The sequence below is a fragment of the Agrilus planipennis genome, unplaced genomic scaffold (assembly GCF_000699045.2).
Source record: "Agrilus planipennis isolate EAB-ADULT unplaced genomic scaffold, Apla_2.0 scaffold1, whole genome shotgun sequence".
NCBI classification, from domain to species: Eukaryota; Metazoa; Arthropoda; class Insecta; order Coleoptera; family Buprestidae; genus Agrilus; species Agrilus planipennis.
Window position 1 is genome coordinate 56,508 of NW_020442466.1, and position 20,904 is coordinate 77,411.

The 20,904-nt window shown below is 34.7% G+C and overlaps 1 protein-coding gene and 1 long non-coding RNA gene across 3 annotated transcripts in view; one reads left to right on the forward strand and one right to left on the reverse strand.

Annotated features, from left to right (window-relative positions):
• LOC108733469 overlaps nt 1-1,042 on the reverse strand; it is a 56,252-nt gene extending 55,210 nt beyond the window's left edge. Inside the window, exon 1 of the long non-coding RNA XR_001937224.1 lies at nt 960-1,042. This is a non-coding gene — a long non-coding RNA (uncharacterized LOC108733469). The remainder of the gene's footprint in view (nt 1-959) is intronic.
• Nucleotides 1-20,904, forward strand: part of LOC108733380 (serine/threonine-protein phosphatase rdgC) — a 102,827-nt gene that overhangs the window by 32,447 nt on the left and 49,476 nt on the right. Inside the window, exons 2-6 of one of the 2 annotated variants that reach the window (XM_018464516.1) lie at nt 989-1,245; nt 1,469-1,596; nt 9,690-9,780; nt 11,679-11,830; nt 12,084-12,251. In XM_018464516.1, the coding sequence (XP_018320018.1) occupies nt 1,008-1,245; nt 1,469-1,596; nt 9,690-9,780; nt 11,679-11,830; nt 12,084-12,251 (777 nt within the window). In that variant the 5' untranslated portion in view covers nt 989-1,007. Of the gene's footprint in view, nt 1-961; nt 1,246-1,468; nt 1,597-9,689; nt 9,781-11,678; nt 11,831-12,083; nt 12,252-20,904 lie in introns of those variants that run through there. The other variant, XM_018464525.1, reaches the window with a different exon arrangement.

Here is a 20,904-nt window from a genome sequence, read left to right on the forward strand (position 1 = left end):
TAGAGGTAGACCTAGATTAGATTACTGTTCGCAAATAGTTAAGGATGTGGGCTGTTCTAGTTTTAGGGAAATGCGAAGTTTAGCTCAGGATAGGAAAGAGTGGAGGTACGTGTCCAACCAGTCTTAGGACTGATGACCTTATGATGATGATAATGTATTAGGTATCTAAATAGGATTCGTGTGATACAATAATTATGATAGGATTCGATCCGATGTTTAATTTTCCTAATGAACATTTATGGAAGACCCATCTAATTTTGAGCAATTAAATTACATATTCTACTACTACTAAGTGTGAAACGTGGAGAAGCCGCAGAACTAATGAGGAACAAGTGTCAAGCGGGGTTTGCTTGTGATATCCCCTACCCACTTAAATTTGTTAATACGGTCATGTTTTCAATTACAACTTTGGCAAATCAATCTGCAAGAGGTACAGGCACTTGATACATCTATTTTGGATGTTAATGAAGAGTAAAATGCTGCTAGTAAAACTAAATCTAATGGGTAGCATTTACCTTCGCTTGTCACTAATTTTAGTAAACATTTAATGAACTAACAAAGAAATTTGAAGTGAATTTTGTTGGATCTCATCAGCGCGTAGCAAACAGTTTCGATAGAACACAGACCAACTTTACTTGCTGCCTTAACACAGCGCGTTTTATAAAATCCTACAAATGGCTAGGTAAACGCCATCTGTAGTACAATGCTACATTTAGTGGATTCGATATGCTCAACAAAGTCCATTTAAATAGATGATATCTACTTGCTGAATTTAAATGAACTTTGTTGGGAGTATTGAATCGACCAAATGTAGCATTGTATCTACTACAGATGGCGTTTACCGCGCCATTTGTAGGATTTCATTTCACAACCTCGTCTAAAATAACTAATAAGTACCTATCTACAAATATTTGGTCTGTCTGAACACTCTGTATATCATGTTATGAAATTAGACTTACCAAAACGTTCTTACTCCTTCCATTTCCAGGTTTTCCGTCATTCTAAAGATGATGGGGTTCCGTAAGTCCAAAGGCTGTGGCTGCATTTCATTCCATAAGAAAAGTATAGGCTACGAAGATGAATCTACTTCGAGTTACAGGTCGTCAGATGCTGAAGTTACTATTCCCAATTTTGCAAACAAGAAGAGCAAGTCAGAGGGAGGTTTTCTACAGGGCTTAATACCAAGAAACCTCTTCAAAGGCTGGAGACGGAATGATGACCTAAGCATGACAAAAATAGAACGAAGTAAGTAATAAGAATCGATAAAAACTGTTAGCAAAGACAAGAAGTTCATACTCAGTAATTAATTAAAACCATCACTAGATCTGGTGATGAGAATTAATAAATTCAAAACCTGGTAATTTTGGTAACACATTACAAGAATACTACTGATTTTATTATAACATAATTTTGATTTAATATGTGTCGCTGAAAGTTCGTTCATGTTATTCCTAGTTTCTTATTTCAGCAATGAAGGCAGCCATTTTGATTCAACGATGGTATCGGAGGTACCTAGCCAGAATGGAAGTGCGAAGGCGATATACGTGGACGATATTTCAAAGTATTGAATATGCCGGAGAGCATGATCAAGTCAGGGTAAGTCATGTGATACAAATTGGTAATTGAGCTATGAATAAAGAAAGTATTAATTTCAAAACTTATTCGAACAAGAAAGTAAAACATATGGATACAGCTCCACCTAAAAGAAACGTAAAGATGAATACTAAGGCAATATAATCTTAAACCGATTGGTTAAAATCACCTGCTATTAGTAGGTATTGTTCAAAACGCGCAACTTAATGTAAAATAACATTTTCAGTTACGTCTCCGCTACGGGTCTCATTTAAGGTTTTTTTGATAAATGAAAAAATTAACTAAACGTAGTGATCGGTAAATTGGGGGTCGAGTGATGCTTATTTTTATGGAAAACTTAGATCATGACCTTTTGAATTGTATCGCACGGAGAGCCTGACTGTAATGCCATGTTAGGTTAGGTTATGGTGAGTATAAATTCCCTTCCTTTCCCGGAGATCAATTTGTAAATTAGCTGGATAGTATAAAAACTGTCCAGACGGACATTGTTTATTAGGCTTATAAGTAAAAACGATGTGGCGAGCGACATGGCCTAGAGGTTTAGACCATTGCTTAGCATTCTGGAGGACGCCGGTTCGATTCCGGGTCCGTCTGCCTTGGTCCAAGTTCTTCTGTGGTTTTCTCGGATAACTTAGAGAAATGCTGGGGCAATAATATTCTACAAATAATCTTTCATTCTCTTCTGTCTACATTTCACCCGTCTCATCTTTCTCACCCGAACCACCACCCACCCATTCCCACGATTCCTGAAAGTAGGCTGAAGAGGGCCTTTCGCCCTACCTTCCGGTGTAGTCTAAAGGGACTGCCCTTTTAGTGTGTCGTTGCCATGCATTTCACTTCGTAAGTGGTGCCTATTCCTACTGTAACTTAATAATCCTAAAGAAACCCGTCAAACTGGATATTTAGACACTTTTTGTACTATGTAATATCCAGCTAGTTTATGAGCTAGTCGTGGTATTAAGGTATTAATGGTGTGTTTATTATCTTCTATGTACAGTTTTAAAAGATTAAGCAGATATTATGTCAAATCCGTCAGGTTTTGTAATCGCAGACAACCCAGAATATCAGCCAAGAAAGAGAAGAGACAAAAGTGTACACCTCCACCCCTTTTTCTCAACTGTAATCCTATTATCTGATGCGGTCTAGTGTCAATTTTGCCGGCGCTGTCTCTCCTCCGGTCGAGTCAAATTAAATTATTTATGAACTTGTCTGGCTTTATATAAACCCCACTGCATTTACATACAGGCATATAAACACACAAAATGTTTTAACCGATTAAAGAATTCTATCGAGAGGAGCAAATAAATTATCCCGTTTTATAGGAAATTTAATAAACGAGCTAAATACGGGCTCAGGTTGAACTTTAAAAAGAATCGGGCGAATGTTAAGGAACACGTCATGTTTGGGGCTAAAACAACTAGAAATGAGCTGGTAGAAAAATAAGTATTGAATTTTTATATCTGCTGATTTCTGGATGTTCTAACCCAAAAACATCTTGACATCGTTCAAAAGTTAAGTTTCATTTCATGTCCATGATATAGATAAGATGATGATATCATAGGGAATTGGACGAAGGTAGTGATTCAAAGAGAAACTGCTTAAAATTTCGTTGACATCAACAGCTTCTCTTTGAATCACTACTTTCGTCCACTTCCCTGTAATATCATCATCTTATTGTTCAAAAATATTCTCGTAGATCACTAAATAGCCCAAGTTATAATGCCAAAACTTGACACTTGGCGTCCGAAGTACTTTTAGACAACAAGTTTTTGATGGATCAAATAGAATTTAAAACTAAAGGACAGTTAGACATCTAAATACTGAATGATATTACGGTCCAGTGAACATGACTCGAAATGTGATATTCCAATGTTCAGTCGGAACGATTTTTGTAAAAACATACTTTCAAAATTATCAAGAAACTATTTTTAATTTCCCTAACTAATTTAAGATCGTCAGTATTGATCCTTTGATTTTCAGTATTTTCGGCAATATTGAAGTTTTCAGTTCTACTAAGCTTGGTATGAGCTAAATGCTCCTTGAACCTAATATGAATTGAGCGCCTGGTTTGTCCTGCATATTTCACGCTACAATCATTACAATTAATTTCGTATATACCCGACAACTCTAAAAATGGAATTTTATTCTTAAGGTTACCAAGAAGAGAAGAAACGGCTCATGAAAAGATCGGCTAGAAAGGGTGATAAGGAGTTCCTCATAGCTGTTCCTTCCTTGTGTATATCATGTCTCAAAAAGTATCCTACCATCCTACTTATAGACTTCCATACTCCCCTGTTCTTCTACTTTTTCTAAGACGTCCTCATTTTTAGCCATTTCTATCCAAGTTATATCCATCATCTGTCTATAGCACTACATACCAAACGTTTCTAACATTTTTTTGGCAACCTTTCTCGTTTCATACCTCTGTAGAGTCATGCTCTAAACTTACAATATTAGTTGAAGTTGAAGTCCCTCCGCGTTATTATCTCTTTTACGTTATCATTTATGTAATTTTATAAGTTTTAATGAATGTAACATATCAATTATAAAATTAATACTAAAAGTGCAAAAGCCAAAATCGTCTTAAATAGGTGACATGTTGTATGATCCTAAATGTTGAATGTAACAATGCCGTTCGCCTAGTAGTGGTAGTATTCGACTTAAGTTGAATTTAATGAAGTTCGGGGACAGGAACAAGGAGTTCCAAAGCTTTTCACCTTAATCGTATCGTCTGTCATTCCTTCCTTTGAAATTCATGAAATCGGCTTTAAACACCGTTGTGGGGTTAAAGTGAAAGGTAGGATTGCTCTCCCTGACTTCGCCTTTACCTCCTGTTTATGTCAAAATCTGGAATACCGTTTAAACTTTAGGGATCTACCTTTCTATTTAATACGCATCTGTTTTGTTTCTCAACGTCAAAAATTCAAAGGTCAAACGCTACGAAGTTACAGCAAAATCGACGAAAAGGAACACAGAGCAAAAAGGTACTTTCGGTTTAGATTATCAAAATGTATTAAGGAATCAAGCATTAACCTAACAATATATAATGTAAAATGGAAATAAGAAATTCATTATTTCAGAAAAAAAAGGATAGACTGACACACGAGTGAGGGTTCCGTTTTTCATTCGGACATACGGAACCCTAATCAGAGAATCAACTTATTAATATTGTAGTTGAAAACAAAAAAAACAGTTTTCCCATACTTTCAAACGGCATTGAACGCACAATATTTTTTGAAAGATTTACAACGTTATGTTCAGACCATAGAATTCCGATTAATTTTCCTGTAATCCATAAGTAAAGGATTATTTTCAGTAGTTTTTTCAAAATTTTAGGTTCGGTAGTTTCGGAGATAAGGGGGAGGTATTGTCAATTTTCATTTATTTTGTTAAATATCTTTAAAGCTAGTTATTTTAAAATTATAAATATATTTGTGATCGTTACAACAAGTCCTTTCATTTGATATGTCACACAGTGCAGTTTGCAAACCTTTTTTTTTAAATTTCCTATTGCCCCTGAAATATAACCCCCATGTTCAAAATTAATTGATTTATGCGTCCGTATTTGGGTCAGAATTTCATGTGTACTAAATTACAACTTAATCGGTCCCGTAGATTCGGAGTAAATTGACTGTGACAGGCAGACAGTTAGACAGATACAGGATTGATCCTATAAGTGTTCCGTTTTTCATTATGACGTATGGAACCCTAATAATAAGGAACGGATTTTCTGTCTTTAAATATCTGATCATTAGTTCTCTTAGACAGTAGTTTTATAGCACACTGGACCGTGCAACATATGAAAAGGAAGGGGTTGTTGTAAGGGTCTCAAATATATATTTTTTATAATTTTAAAGTTATTTACGAAAATATATGAAGATTGACACCTCCCTCCCCATATCTGCTGGACCTAAAATTTTGAAAAAAAAATACAGAAAATTGTTTTTATTTACTTTTGCAGTTTGAATGTATGGGAGAATATGTTTATTTCAACTACAATGTTAATTTGGTTTTTGGGTTATGGTTCCGTACGTCTCAATGAAAAGCGGAACCCTTATTAAATCACTCGTATTTCTGTCTTGTCTGTCTGTCCGTTTTTAGTTTTTTGGACGTAATAATAGCTATTTCGAATGGTAATACTTTTGTTTACCACTATTTGATATTGCAGACTTCACAAACCTTAAAGTTTAAGTAGAGTTGGGATCAATATGTAGGGGCAGTAACAACAAGCCAAACTCGAAAATTGTATAGCCAAAAACTGCAATTTCGATCCGAACTATTTTAGTTTTGGCAAGCATTCCTATGCTATTCCATTGCAGATGAAAGTTTTTGTTTCGTTCATCACAATAAGTTGCTGACTAATTTTCAGGAAAATTGCTGCAGTTTTTACTGTACAAGAAAAACGTTAAAAAGGAAATAAAACAGCAAGTATTACTATTAAAAAAAATTGTTTTTATTTTTACAACTTTATGTTTAAAAAACACTCAGAGTTTAATCTTAATATACGATATATAAATTACGTGTCACGTCGTTTGTCCGCGATGGACTCCTAAACTACTTCACCGATTTTAATCAAATTTGTACACCGTGTGCAGTTTGATCCAACTTGAAAGATAGGATAGCTTACATCTCAATTTATGATCGCAATATTCAATAGATGGCGCTATGTCAAACTTCCAAACGTTTCATATAAGCTACGATTTTAATAGCGTAACCACCACATGTTGATGAGGCTAAAGTATAGGTTAAATTTATTTTGTCCTCTTCAAATCCCAAACCAGTAAATTTTTATACTAGCTTTAACGTTTCCGTCTTCGTTCGTAAATAATAATTTCATTGTAAAAAGGGGTAACGGTAGTAGAAAATCAGTCATGAAGGTCGCCATGTTTTCTTACAAATGGCATCTATGTAAAAAAGCATGGTGGTGCCCATGTCTGATGTTCTCCTACCGTTCCCCTTAAATAGTTTACAACAATGTAATATGACAAAAGCGTTAGCCACAGCAACGCGTAGCCGGGTCAGCTAGTACTTATTTTATATTTTTATTTGATGTTTTAACTTTTTTTCAACGAATTATAGAACTACAATTTATGCCGAACGTTTTGTAGTTTACTCAGTATTTTTGTCGTCAGCCAACAACGTTCCCGTGCTAAAGCCATAAATATAGTAGGGAATATAATTCTTTTTAATCTCCTTCCTTGCAGCTATTTGCAGTATATTATTATGACTATACATAGTTTCACTTATGGTAATATTATAACGCCGTTCTTAAAACCCTTGCCTTCACCACTGTCGAAATAAATTCGAAAATCATACTTTAACCGAACGAGTGAACTCATATAACAACACCAAGGCACAAAATTTTAGCAAATAAAATATTAACGAATACCAACTGCGGCTTTTCCAGAAGCCATTTCAATATTAAAAAAGCTCACTGGTTTTTAATCGTATCTCACATCAAATGATACCAGACTAATCGATAAACAATGCTTTTTTCATGTGTAATTTATTAATTGATTGTAAATAGGACAGCAACGTTCAAAAATTGATATAATCGCTGTGACCTGGCCTTCGACACAACAATGTGTGGGAATGACAATAGGTGAATTTTAGAATGATTGTTTTGTTTTTGTAAAGTCATTTGTTTTGTTATGTGATGGCTTGTACTTAAATGACTGAGCTTCTTGCCCATAAACACGTCCATCAAGTAGGAAGAAAAAAGTGAGCAGACTCAAGAGCAGACACGTGAACAATTAAATGCTTATGAAGTGCTAATTAAATGCCTTAATGTGGAATTAAATGATTCGAGCATTTTTTTGAAAACTGTTGTTTTGTCAACTTAAGATTAAGTCAGGAAAAATTGTCAGAACAAAGAAAATTGTTTCTTTGGTCACACAGTAATTAAATGCTTACTAAATAGGCTAGTTGCAAATTAAATGTTTATTTTTCTATTATTATTATTATTTTTCTAATAAGAAAAAGACTTTGTAACCTGGATAATACCTTGGGATACAAACCGACGAACTACAGGTTTAAGCAACGAAAATCGTTGTTTCAAGCTAATTAAGTGCTCTAATGGGAAATTAAATGCTGCGGGCATTTTTACAGAAGTTATTGTATTGCTAGCTTAAGGTCGTGTTAGCAGAAAATGCGGAAAAATTATTTAAACAATGAAAACAGCTTTTCAATGATTAAGCCCTCATAAAATGTTTTCAAAGTAGAGCAGTTCTGTCGTCCATGTTCTGCTTAGTTAATCTTAATTTAGCACAGTAACGTTTGAAAATAAAAATGCCTAAAGCGTTTAATTTTTCATTAGAGCACTTAATTAGTCTTTAAAAAACATTTAATCTGTTTATGACTATTTGGTAACCTTTCCTTGTTTAAATCTCCTTATGTCCTTCTTTATGCCAACACCTATTGGTTCATATCATGAAATCATTTATTTACTTAAAAAATAATAAGAACGTTTAACCGGTCTATTTAGAAAGCATTTAATAACTATTTAATTACTGTGCAATCAAACAATGTTTCTTCATATTGTGCTCACTTAATGTTAAAGTAGCAAAACAGTAATTTTTGAAAAAGTACCTGGGGCGTTTAACTTCTCATTAGGGCTGTAATAAGCATTTAAAGAGCAGTCAATTATTCATGTTTTTGAATCGCCTAACTTTGCCCCTCTTACTTAATGGATGTGCTATAAATCGTGAACTGACTTTAGCTTCCAATCTTTCGGTGTGCTTTTTGGCGTCTTGTTGTTTAGACATCAATTAGTGCATTACTTTTCGATAAATTTGGTATCATTTGATGTAAAGTCAGGCTACGCGCGCACTGGGACTCTTTTGTCGTCCGACAATCTAGCCCGTCGTGTGAAGTCAGTGGTAATATACGAATACAGCCCATTTCAGTTTGTTTGAATTGTGAGTTTGAAGAAATATGCGCGAAGATAGAAAGAATACACACTAGGCGTGAGCAAGACAGAAATAGTCGGAACAAGCTTGAAGAGCAGAGCTCTCTATGGGTGGTCTTAAGAGATCCACTAGAACTGTACAGTACTAGACGAAAATGTTTAGCAATTTCTTAAAACAAAAATGTATATAAATTAAGAATAGAAAACAAAGCAAAAGTTTTATAGGTGTGTAGAACGTTAAGTTAATTCACTTGTTATTACTTTTGGCTAAATATGCTTTTAAATAAAGCATATTCTTAAATTGTAACGAGGCAGTTCAAATAATTTTGCAAATGGTACTGTACACCTTTCTCTAACTCTCGCTCGATGATCGGTGAAGAAATGAGCTACGCAGACAAATATGATTAAATTTGGAATTATGCTACGGCGCATCCTAATAAAAGGAAAGGGCATATCTCCAACTTCTTGAAACGAACAGTACGTGCGCTTTAACCGACACAACAGTTTACCAACTTTTCAGTCACAAATTGTAACAAAACAATTTTAACATTGCCTCAGGTACATTTTATTTCTCTTTTAAACAACAGCTTAGTTTGTATGCGCGCACAAATGTGAGACTAAATAGTTTAGTTTACTAATGCGCCCTTAATCTACTTACACCGACTAAACTGTCGTTGAACATTTTAGTTGCGGTGTGCGCGTAGCCTAAGAGTACAAGATAATTGGTTATTTGGCTTTTAAATCGCCCTGTTGTTCTCTCTGACACCCTCTGTATTAATAATACACAGCAGACTGCTATAACAGTCTATTTTGTGATTGCTTTTATTTACTTTCTTCCTAATTTATAGAACATTCACGATCAATATGACGCGGCGCCACTGGTATTGAGAATAGCAAATTAATAGACACTAAGTTTAAATGCGGCGTGTTGTAAACAAAAGACAAAATAAATTTTTTATCAGAAACAACGATTCAGTTTTCGCCGTTTTCTATATTCAGTTTATTTTGTCTTATCCTCGATTTAGTTTGTAAGTGTCTAAACGATTTTTCTTTGGAGATAAACGTAATGGAAAAAGTAAAGGTTTTCCGGATTAGCCGGGGTTGTCACTGTCCATTCGTCGGTTTTTACAATTGTCTCCCTTTCACACCCAAATCCTTTTTTAATAATTCAAACTTTTTTTCCTTCCAGCTTTACAACTTTTTCAACGCATTACTCAAGCACATTCCGGACACAACAGGATCGATTGCTTCCACCGCTACGTCCAGAAGCTCTTCCATTGGTGAGTGTAAACGACAGATAATAACAATGAACAATGTTTTATTTTTATACAAGGAACTACGTATATTATCTAAGAGAAAACGGAAAGTTTTCCAATATTCGTTTTTCTTTCGGTTTTTTATCGATCGCTTTCTGCCGATTTTCTTATAAAACAGTGAGCAGAGTGACGATGTTCTTGTATCACGTGGACAATAAGTACCTATATATACAGGGTGATCAGAAGACATAGATAAGTATAGGCTATTGAGCAAAGAACTGCTAACGACTCAAAAGCTTGTCATTTAATGAGCTCAGAAAATACTCTTTTTTTTGCCTGTATCCAAACTTTTAGTTTGGATTATATTCATAAATAAGAGGGAAGAAGTGAAAAGTAATAGAAATTACAGTTTCACTATTGTCAAGAATCTTTAGTGCCCTAACCTACATTCATTATTTAACAAAGAAGTTCGTAGCGGTGGATCTTATCAGCGCATTGCAAACAGCTTCGACCGAATTCCACTAAATGTAGCAATGTACTACAGATGGCGTTTACCGCGTCGTTTGTAGGACTTCATACATTCATTATACATTAAATATACATACCTACACAAAAGCAACTTTACAATATTTAATTTATTTTTTTTTTTATTTTTATCATTTATAAAATTATGATTGTAAGTAATTTTAGTACACTGAATGTAGCGCCCCTATTACAGTCTTTTCATTTAATAAGTGATTGCAGTTTCTTTCTCATTAAGGAACCGTAATCGGAAGCAGTAGGTGGTTTGAATTACAGTGTATGGATCTTTAATGATTAAGGGCTTATCATCTTCCTTTATACACCCACGGTGTTATTCTTGTCTATTGTATTTGGGGGATTAGTGAAATTAATTTTTGGTCACAACAGAATTGCTTAACATATAATGCAGCACAAGATTAAAAGTATACAATTTCTTTCGAGTAGATTAAAGAGAAAATGATTGATTGGTAAAAGCAGATAAAAAGTAGACTAATTTTTGGAACAAATTTCAATTATTTAATAAGTAAGCACGTAAGGCATAATACATACGAACTTTAGGTTTAAAAAAGTTAAGGTAACTTTATTGAAATAGAGCATTGGTGCGTAAAGCCAATGATCTCGGGTTCGACTCTCGCCGAGGGTGTGTCAGCAATAACAATTTTTGCTCATTAATTTGATGTAATTTGTAGTGGATAAAAATTGAAAGAAAATTTTACATTAAAATTAAATTTTAACCACTAGGTATCAAATGTTTCTAAAAATATTTCATATAAAAATTAGGTAGTTAATCGTGGTAGCATGTAAAGAAGGGAGGGGGCAGTTAAAACGAATATAATAGAATATTCTAGTAAAGAAGGGCGGTATTTCAATTTTTTTTAACATTATATGGTAAGCCGAACATTTTACAAAATGAAGTACATAATTCCCGTGAAGTAAAATTACATCATAGTAATTCCTAGTTGGTATCAGTGACTTCTGATAACGTAATTCTATTGATTAGTATCGCAGAGAAGGATTTAGACCGTAAAATTGAATCTGTCTTCCGCTGGGCATTTAGGATCAAATAGGTTTAGCAAGGATCGAACGTAATTAATCGTTTTAAATTAATTTCGAAGCTAGTTCAAGTATACCTACTAATCTAGGTATTTACCGTACAAGCTACAAATACTTATAGAACTTTATAGAACAAAAAGTCCATAGAGGTTAAAACCGTCAGACAGGGATCTCGATTTTACAGTTTCAACATACAGTTTTTGGAAGCCCATAAAATGTAGCAATTTTTGTTTCTTTAAAATATAGTTTCCTTAATCAGGAAGAAGAACAATATAAAAAAAAGGATGAAATATTAATGATAACAGAATAAATGTTGAGATATAAATATTTTGTTGGTTTTGTTGCAGATACGTTGGATATGAAATTCGAGGATGAATCAGAAGGTGATGAAGACGATTGTTTGCGATCATCAGATAGAATGTATCGCGGAATTCACATTAACTTTCCAATGAAGAGAAACGACCTGGATTTGTTAATAGAAACATTTAGGAAGAAAAAGGTAACGAAGTCCATTATCACTTTTTTACGTTATTGTAATTATTTAGCAACTTTCATTGGTGTTTGTTCTACGTGATATCTGATTATTATATGAAAATAACATATTCTACAATGCAAAAAGAAAAATTGTACAACAGTAAAAATATAGTTTAGATCAGATTAAATTTTCAATTTAAACGATAACCTGTAACCCTAGAAGTATAGTAGTAATTAAGGAAACTATCACGAACTTTTATGTTTCTCCTTTGTTACAGCACCACAGACTCCATGCAAAGTACGTGGCGGGCATATTAAAAGAAGCGGTAACGCATTTGAAAAGATTACCCAATTTAAACCAAGCATCTACAGCTATTTCGAAGCAAGTTACGATATGCGGGGATCTACATGGAAAATTGGATGATCTTTTGGTCGTTTTCCATAAGGTAGTATTTTTTTTCTACTTTAACTATTATAACTCATTAATTACTCTTTGTGCATTTGTGTGATGTAAATTTTATTATCATTCATTTATTAAATTTAAATTGAAACCAAATTTTGATATCTTCTATTACCCTAATCATACTTGGTAAGCGCCCCTCTTCACGTAACAGGAACGTCACTTCCCCCAATGGACAGTCCCTAGGTATAAAATAAAACTTTTAAATAAGGCTTATTACGCTGCCGACCGGTATGGCCTAGAGATTTAAACCATTGCTTAGCATTCGAGAGGACACCGGTTCGATCCCGGGTGCTGCATCTCCCCATGTTCAAGTTTTTCTATAGTTTCCGTCTTCATTTAGTCCGTCTCATCTTTCTCATTCCCACCACCACCCACCGTTTCCTATGATTCCTGAATGAAGCCTGAAGAGGGTCTTCCGTCCTACCCCCGGCGTATTCCGGACAGATCGCCCGCCTACTAGCCTTAGCAGATAATGAGAATGAAACACCCAAAGGTTTTAATTCTTTTGGGACTTACAATAAAGTAAAATTTGGTATATCTTTTTAAATATGAAAGAAATATGTATATAAGTAAGTATGTACCTATTTTTAGTTGTTAACTGAAGAGTTGTTCAAAAAGTTCTAATAAATCTTCCACAGAAAAACCACCAGGTGGGTGCTTTTGAATATGAATAGAGAAAAATTTAGGCAAAAAATAAGCGGGTGGTCGCTTTTTATTTGCCAACGAAACCCCTCGAAAACAGTACGAAGGAAAACTTTAGCCGTACATCTCGCGAACTATTCGGAGAATTGCTTTTCGTCGTTTATCAAGACAGAACTTCACTAACGACTTTCAAAGAAATAAATTATTCGTTCCCTCTTCACCGTCAGAGCCCACATTAATATAACATTTCGTTCTAATTAATGATGGAAAATTGCACGAAAAAAGGCTAATGGAATCAGAAAGTAAAGCTGATAGAAGTGAGCTTGATTGGTGGTGTGGTTTCAGTTCAGTATTGCTCAGATGGTTAAACTCGTTCAAATGTGGACCGGTGCATACCGTACCATAACCTAACCTAAGCTCTTGTACCAATCCAAATCTTTGCCACTATATCTTAACCTAAACCCTACAAATATAGCCACCACCACCATGTTCTAGCTAAATTTATTTTGCCATAAATTAAACACATCATTATCAATTTAACATTTTAATCAACATGTAAATCAATTTAATTTCTTTTCGTGTCGAAGCCTTGAACGAGCATTGACATTTCAACACGCCCAACACATCCAAGTCTACGATTTTTAATTAAAAGTTCAGATTAAACGTCAACATCCTCGACTACGAAGGTAGGCCTAAGGCGCATTAATTGGTTCCTTCCATTTATTAGACGTTCTAAAAGTCAGCCAATTCCAGCGAGTCGTATTATCAGAAGAGACAGCTGCACTAATTTCTATTACAAATTATCTTCGATATCCTGACCGTTAAAATCAAAGTGATGAGTTTTTTTCGAGGATGGTGATCTAAAATTATAAACCAATGCTTTTTGTATATTAATACTAAAATAATATAAGAACAAAGGCTTTCACGGCCGGAATCTATAGTAGAATGAAGATTCGGGCTATAGGGCGGTGGTTTAAGTGAACTATTCTGTCCATAGTGTCCACAGTGTCCACAGTGGACAGAATAGTTCATTCTTCATTCTAATTCTAAAATAAATAGTAATTATATCGTAGCAGTAATCAAAATACAATTTATAATAAACCAAGTAGAACTATATTTTATATTTTTTTATTAATTTTAGTCTGATGATGGTTAAATTAACCGAAACGTTACGCAAAAAGTATTAGTTTATAATTTTTGACAGCCACATTAGTTCTATTATAAACATACCTAGTACACTATTATATGTATCTAAATGGGTATTACACTTCTAAAATCGACAATTTCTTCTGATAATAATGAAAAATAAAGAGACAGGAACGGAAAATAGACGAAATCAATAAATCATATTTCATAGTAAACGCACCCTATTGCAAAATTAATAATATGCAATTTTCTAAGTTGTAGTACATAACTGACTTTACTGATGTTTTGGAACCCTTAAGAAGTCTTATATAATATACTTCGTTTACTTTCTAGCGATATGACCCAGTTTGACCGGCGCAAAGTAGAAATTAACAGCACTAGGCCAGAAAAGGAAGGAGACAACTCTCGGCCAAACTCTTAACCGGTGAGGAGCGTATAATCCGTACAGTACTGCACGGAAAAATTGACCATTTTCTCCACTACAATTGCATTGGTCATACACACTGTTATTGGTACCATTTAGTACTAAAATATCAACGATAGCTTTATTTATATTTGAAGACATATTAAAGACTTTAACGCTTGTTTTCGACTCGCATTACTATTCATGATTCATGATGAACAAATCTTTTGGCAGATACTGTATGAAAAAGTATGTTTAATGAACAAGAGTCGAGAGTATAATGAGCTTTTTTCTCCCTACCTACGATTTTGCCAGCGCGCATACAAGAAAGAGCACATCGCTAGAGAAAGTAAATGAAGTATAATAGCAATACGAAGATGTTTGCGACAGCAAAATATCTTACCCCTAACTTGACTTGATTTTTATTAAAGTTTAAAAAGGTGAAAAAATGGATATTGAATTGGATATCAAAGCTAACACGGTTATTCTTCTCGCTTTAAAGGTTTTATATCCATTGTGGTTTAAATTTGATATATAATACGATTTATCAAAAATTGTGACATTAAGAAAAGATAATAACAGAAAAGATGCTGCATAAAATCGTGAATTTTTATAAAACAATTAAGTAAGTTGTAGTTTGTACAATTTTATTTCGGTCCATAGTCTTCGGAGATATAAAGGGATAAAAGCATTAGCAAATAAACGTATTTAGGATTTTCATTGATTATTTGTGAACTTCGTAGTTCATTGTTGTCATTGTTGGTACAGGGGGCGTCTTTTTTCGAAAGAAGAATCTCATTTTGTTTGATCGAGGGGTGTTTTAATCTAACAAATTTACATTTTATTTGTAGTCGAATTTTCGGCAATTCAGTATAAAAAATCGTTAATATAAAACGTTCCGTTTGCCCTAAAGGTGTTTACCAAGGCTGGAAACCTTTTCTTTTGATCCTCTGGCACTTTTTCTTTGATACTGTTTTGTTTAAGCAGCAGAGACTAGGGGGTGTAAGTTTCCCTTGCTACATGGAAAGCATGCAAATTGCGTACATCTTATTACCACTTCTCGATGCTGCAATTTTCTTGTTTCTTCTACCACTTAACATAATCGGCTCTTTTTTTTTGGGAACGACCAAATTAAAAGTTACATTAACGTAAACTGTTAAAAGAGCTAAGACAAATATAAAATAAATTATAGATGAGATACTTTGAATTTCTATAACGTTAATTGAATGTGTTAGTGAATTAATTTTTGAATTTGCTGTCACCTCCTTGTAAATTAGCGATGAAGTTCTGGTATGTAAAACCAGGGGGCCGGGTTCGATTCCCGACGAGGACGTGACACCGCAACAATTTTTCCTAATCAATTTGAGGTTATCTGTAGTGGATAAAATTAATTCACTTTAATGTGTTGAAACAGGCCAAAAATAATATCATTAGAGCTATTTTTACCTGCAATTATTAATTTCTAAAATAAGAAGAATCTTCCGTGAATTTTCCCAAGCAAGCATTTCTCAGTAGAGGGACGTTATTCCTCAAAAAATCCTATAAACAACGTACCTAATATAACTTTCGTCAACTAAATATTTGCTAAATATTTTTAGAGGTATTCAATAGCGTCTTATTTGAATTAGACAACCTCTGAATAAATTCCTGATATGTATGAATAATTCCAGACATTCTCATAGAATTGTGGTATGTCAGAGAAAACAATCTGAAATATTCAATTCTAATTCTACCACCTTACGTCCATCAGAATCTTCGCCAACGCAAACTCCTTCTTAATTTATCCACAGACAGATGAACTAATGTTTGAAAATATTAATGTGTAGATAACACTGAAAGCATCAAGGCTTTATCTTGAATTAATTTGTAGAGATTTCTCTCCCTCGCAATTCGTGAAACGTTTACTAATTGTCCAATTTTGGATATGTATTAGGTATATAGGAATATTTCATCAGTAGATGTAATAATAGTGTTAGTTAGGCTGAACATAGTGCCTAAATGCGCAATTTACCTTCAATTAGAGTCCCTTTATGATTTACCTTAAAGCTATAGTAGGTAAATGTGTTCAAACTTGCATCTCAACTGAATAGTAAATTTTCAGAAGACACAATGTTGCTCTAGTTAGGTACTTCCCGTCAAGTTTTCTGACTGAAACTAATTTAGAAGTCAGTGTTAATCACCGCCTTAACATAGTCTAAGAACTGTGCATGGAAAATGTAAGACTCAAAGTAAACTTCTCGTCCGTTGTTCTTATTAGGTATATAAATTACAAATTACTTCAAAGTAAATCAGAAATTCAACATCAATCAATAGAAAAATTAGAAAATACCACAAATGGCGCGGTAAACGCCATCTGTAGTACGATGCTACATTTTAGGATTACGTATGCTCCAACAAGGTTCATTTAATATATGGATATATACTTGCTGAAACGAATCCCGGCATAGCTAACCTTAACGCGATAATTCGAAACTGCTAGACGCGGATCGCGATATCGATCTTTTTGGATTTCATCGGCGTGACGCCTATCACGTTGAGGTTAGCTATGCCGGGATTCGTTTCAGCAAGTTAGATATCCATATATTAAATGAACCTTGGAGGAGGACGTAATTCTAAAATGTAGCATCGTACTACAGATGGCGTTTACCGCGCCATTTGTGGTATTTTCTAAAACGCGCTGTTAAGACAGCAGGTAAAAGTTGGTCTGTGTTCTGTCGGAGCTGTCTGCGACGCGCTGATGAGATCCGAACAGATCAAAATCGCGATCCGCGTCTGGCAGTTTCAACAGAATAAAGATCACTTCGAATTATTTTATTCAATAAAAAAATTGTTGTGAAAATGAAATTCTAGCGGTTTTCTGTCAATTTTGATCCAATGAGTAATAAGTTTTCTCAGGTATGAAGGGCTAGTTACAGACATATTAAAAACAGAAACAGGAATTAAGAGGAGTGGAGGTAGGTAAATAGTTAAGGATGTGGGTTGTTCTAGTTTTGGGAAGATTAGGTCAGGACAGGAAAGAGCCGAGGTGCGTGTCCAACCGGTCTTAGGACTGACGACCTTATGATGATGATCTTTCTCATTACACAAACTTCAGAATATCAGTTAAAAGCATATTTCTTTAAGAGAGTATATTCTATCTAAAACTTCTAATCTAATCAAATATTTATTGAACTAACTCAAGAACAACTCACCCTGTATATACAAAATATCGAAAGCTTCCTTAACGTAAGATGTTTTTAATTTTTGTTTACGAATTCTGTGGATGAGAACTAATTTTTTTACATACCACCCATTGAGCAAAATTTAATAATTTTTGACTCCCTCCTAACAGTAGGGAGGTGTTTGAGTTTAGAAAAACGTGTGTGAATGACGAAATTCTAAGCTTTCAAATTAATAAATAAGGATATATTACTGCTTCCAAAAATCAGTTAATAAATAAAATTACTGGCACACGAGCTTCTTTTTATCTGCCCCATTTATTTTTATTAGCAGTCATTTGAGAGCATGAAAACAGAACTTTACTTTTACGTTATTTCCTAGCATTTAATCTAATAAAAGCGTCCAACTACAATTAAGTGACTGTGTTAACTGGTGCCTGGCTTCGTTGTTGTTCTTTTAATAATGCGTATCATCTGTTCAATTTTGTTTTTATTATACACAATTCAACAAATTAATATAAGGACTTCTGAGACTGCATATCGTATTTCTCAAGTGGATAAAAACAATTTAAACATACGATGTAGCTAGGGATGTAAAAAAAGGGATGGTAGTTAAATAAAAATATCACATTTCTGTTGTTTCTGAATTCAGAGTTTAAATTTCCAAACTTTACTGTTACCAAAGCAGACAGAGCTGCTAAAATTCTAAGTTGTCCAAAAGGTGTGATATTTGCAGTTTCAATCTAATTCTAAGTGGTTTATGTAAATTACGAATAGTTAGCAAAATTTTCTGTCAAATTCCTCGCGTATTGGTGATTAAAATATCTGCATCGTTCGATCTATAATTTCACAACTTATGACACAAAACTGGTCGATAAAGCGTAACTAAAGCAGTAAGATTCGGGATTGAAATTTCGAAAGCCGCCATTCATGTGGTCCACTAGACTGACTTTTCACAAGTTTCCATAATATAAACAACGAAACCAGATCGCAGAATTAGACGAAGCCTATCGACATCATTCAATCATCGAATATTTATCATTTGCGTGCACATTTACGTTTACTTCTGACCTAGTAAGAGACCTAGCACCTTTAATCATCGACCGTCAAATCCGCCGCTCAAAGATTTTATTTGTCGTGGGTTAGCTTTTATATAAACGACCTAAGTAGTATTGTCAATACTAAAAATCGTGTATGCCATAGTAGGGTTTGTGGTATACAAGGTGTAGCAAAAATAACTGCATCGCTTTGGAGGGTATAAAGTGGATGCAAAAACGATCGCATGGTGAGTTTAAAAATATTTAAAGAAAATCACAATAATTTACAATCCGAAGCCGGGCCTGTGCGTGAATTGGCAACATAAGTGTCTACCAAATAGCGTAGTGCGACAAAAACTGTACAGCTTCTGGATGAAGAATGTAAACATTGCCGATTATCGAACGTCTAAGATAAACATAAACAATTCAGTATTACGCATACTGTTTGGACTAAATAGGTAGCACTACGAGGGCGGTTCAATAAGTACCCGTGTTAGAAATGAAGACACCTTTTTTTTTTAAGTTTTTTTTTTTTAATTTTTCAACATAGTCCCCTTTTAGAAAGATACACTTCTCCCAACGACCCTGCCATTTTTTTACCCCTCCAAAAAATAAGATTTGTCGAACTCTCCAAAATCCCCCCTGTCTCGGCGATGACTTCCTCGTTTGAGCTAAATTTCTTTCTCGCTAGTCATTTCTTCATGGTAGGGAACAAGATGAAGTCGCAGGGAGTCAAATCGAGTGAGTACGGGGTGTGCGGCAGCAAATTCATAACGTAATTCATGCATTTTGGCGGCAACAACTCCTGATGAATGTGCCGGTGCGTTATCGTGTTGAAAACGCACCTTCTTTTTCGTCAAATGCGTCCGTGTCTCCTTCAATTTTTTGTCGAAGCGGTCCAATAACTCACTGTAGTATTGTCCAGTGATCGTTCTTCCTTTTCCTAAAAAATCCGTAAAATGATTTCCTCGGTAACAACGTTTGCCAGGCTTCCTGGTCGCTCCTATCAAAAACGGATCTTTGCCCACGTTTAAATTCGTTGAAGCAATATCTAACTGTGGTCGTAGATGGCGAAATGTCTCCATAAACAGTATCCAACTTTGTTTTCATCTCCTCGCATTTTTTCCCATCCAAAAACAAAAAGCGAGTTACCGAACGATACTGCTCTTTTTCCATCTTAGCGAAAATAACGAAACACGTCTCAGTCGAATGGCTGCCAAATCCAAACTAACCTATCAATCAGTCTGAAATTCGTTTTGGCGTGGTTTGATAGATGGCAGCACACGATGACAACGCCAATTTCCCTCAAGAACGTCCTCTGTCTTCCAACACGGGTACTTATTGAACCGCCCTCGTATATAAATGTACGAAGACAAAAGTTACTTCAACTTTAATAGGTAAATGAATTTGAATTTTATTAAGGCTGATTTCCACGCCATCATTGAGGCATTAGGCTATAAGTAAACATATCAAAAAAGTTAGAAAGGCCGCACGCGATGCGTAATGGGCCGCATGCGGCACGTGAGCCGCGAGTTGCTTATCCCTGCTTTAGAAGATTGTGGAAACTTTTCAATTTGGTGTAAATTTATATTAATGGGTTTCCTTTGTGACATAGCTGTAAGGAAAAACTCATTAAAAATGTATCAAAAAGTAAAACTCGTATCACAGCAAAGGAAACGATGAAATTAAATTATTTCACATAAGAAGTTTCGCGAGTGATTTCTTTATAAATAACTTTTTGAATATGAATTGGAAACAGCAGTTTGACAATATGTACGATAAATATTTTTGTATTCCATCATTTCATCATCATAAGGTCATCAGTCCTAAGACTGGTTGGACACGTACCTCCACTCTTTCCTATCCTGAGCTAATCTTCGCATTTCCCTAAAACTAGAACATCCCACATCCTTAACTTTTTGCGAACAGTAATCTAATCTAGGTCTACCTCTATCCCTCCTAACTCCTGTTTCTGCCTCTAATATGTCTCTGACTAGACCTTCATGCCTGAGAAGGTGTCCTACCAACCTATCTCGCCTATTTCTAACCTTCTCTATCCACGATATCCTCATCATTCGCCTATAACACCACATTTCTTTTCTTTTCCGCCGCTCCCACTGTCCATGTTTCACACCCGTACAACGCCGTGCTCCAAATATACACTTTTAACGACATTTTCGAATTTCTAAATTAACCGTTCGCGAGCATAGAAGTGACTTCTTTTTATTAAAGGCGACACGACCCTGCGCT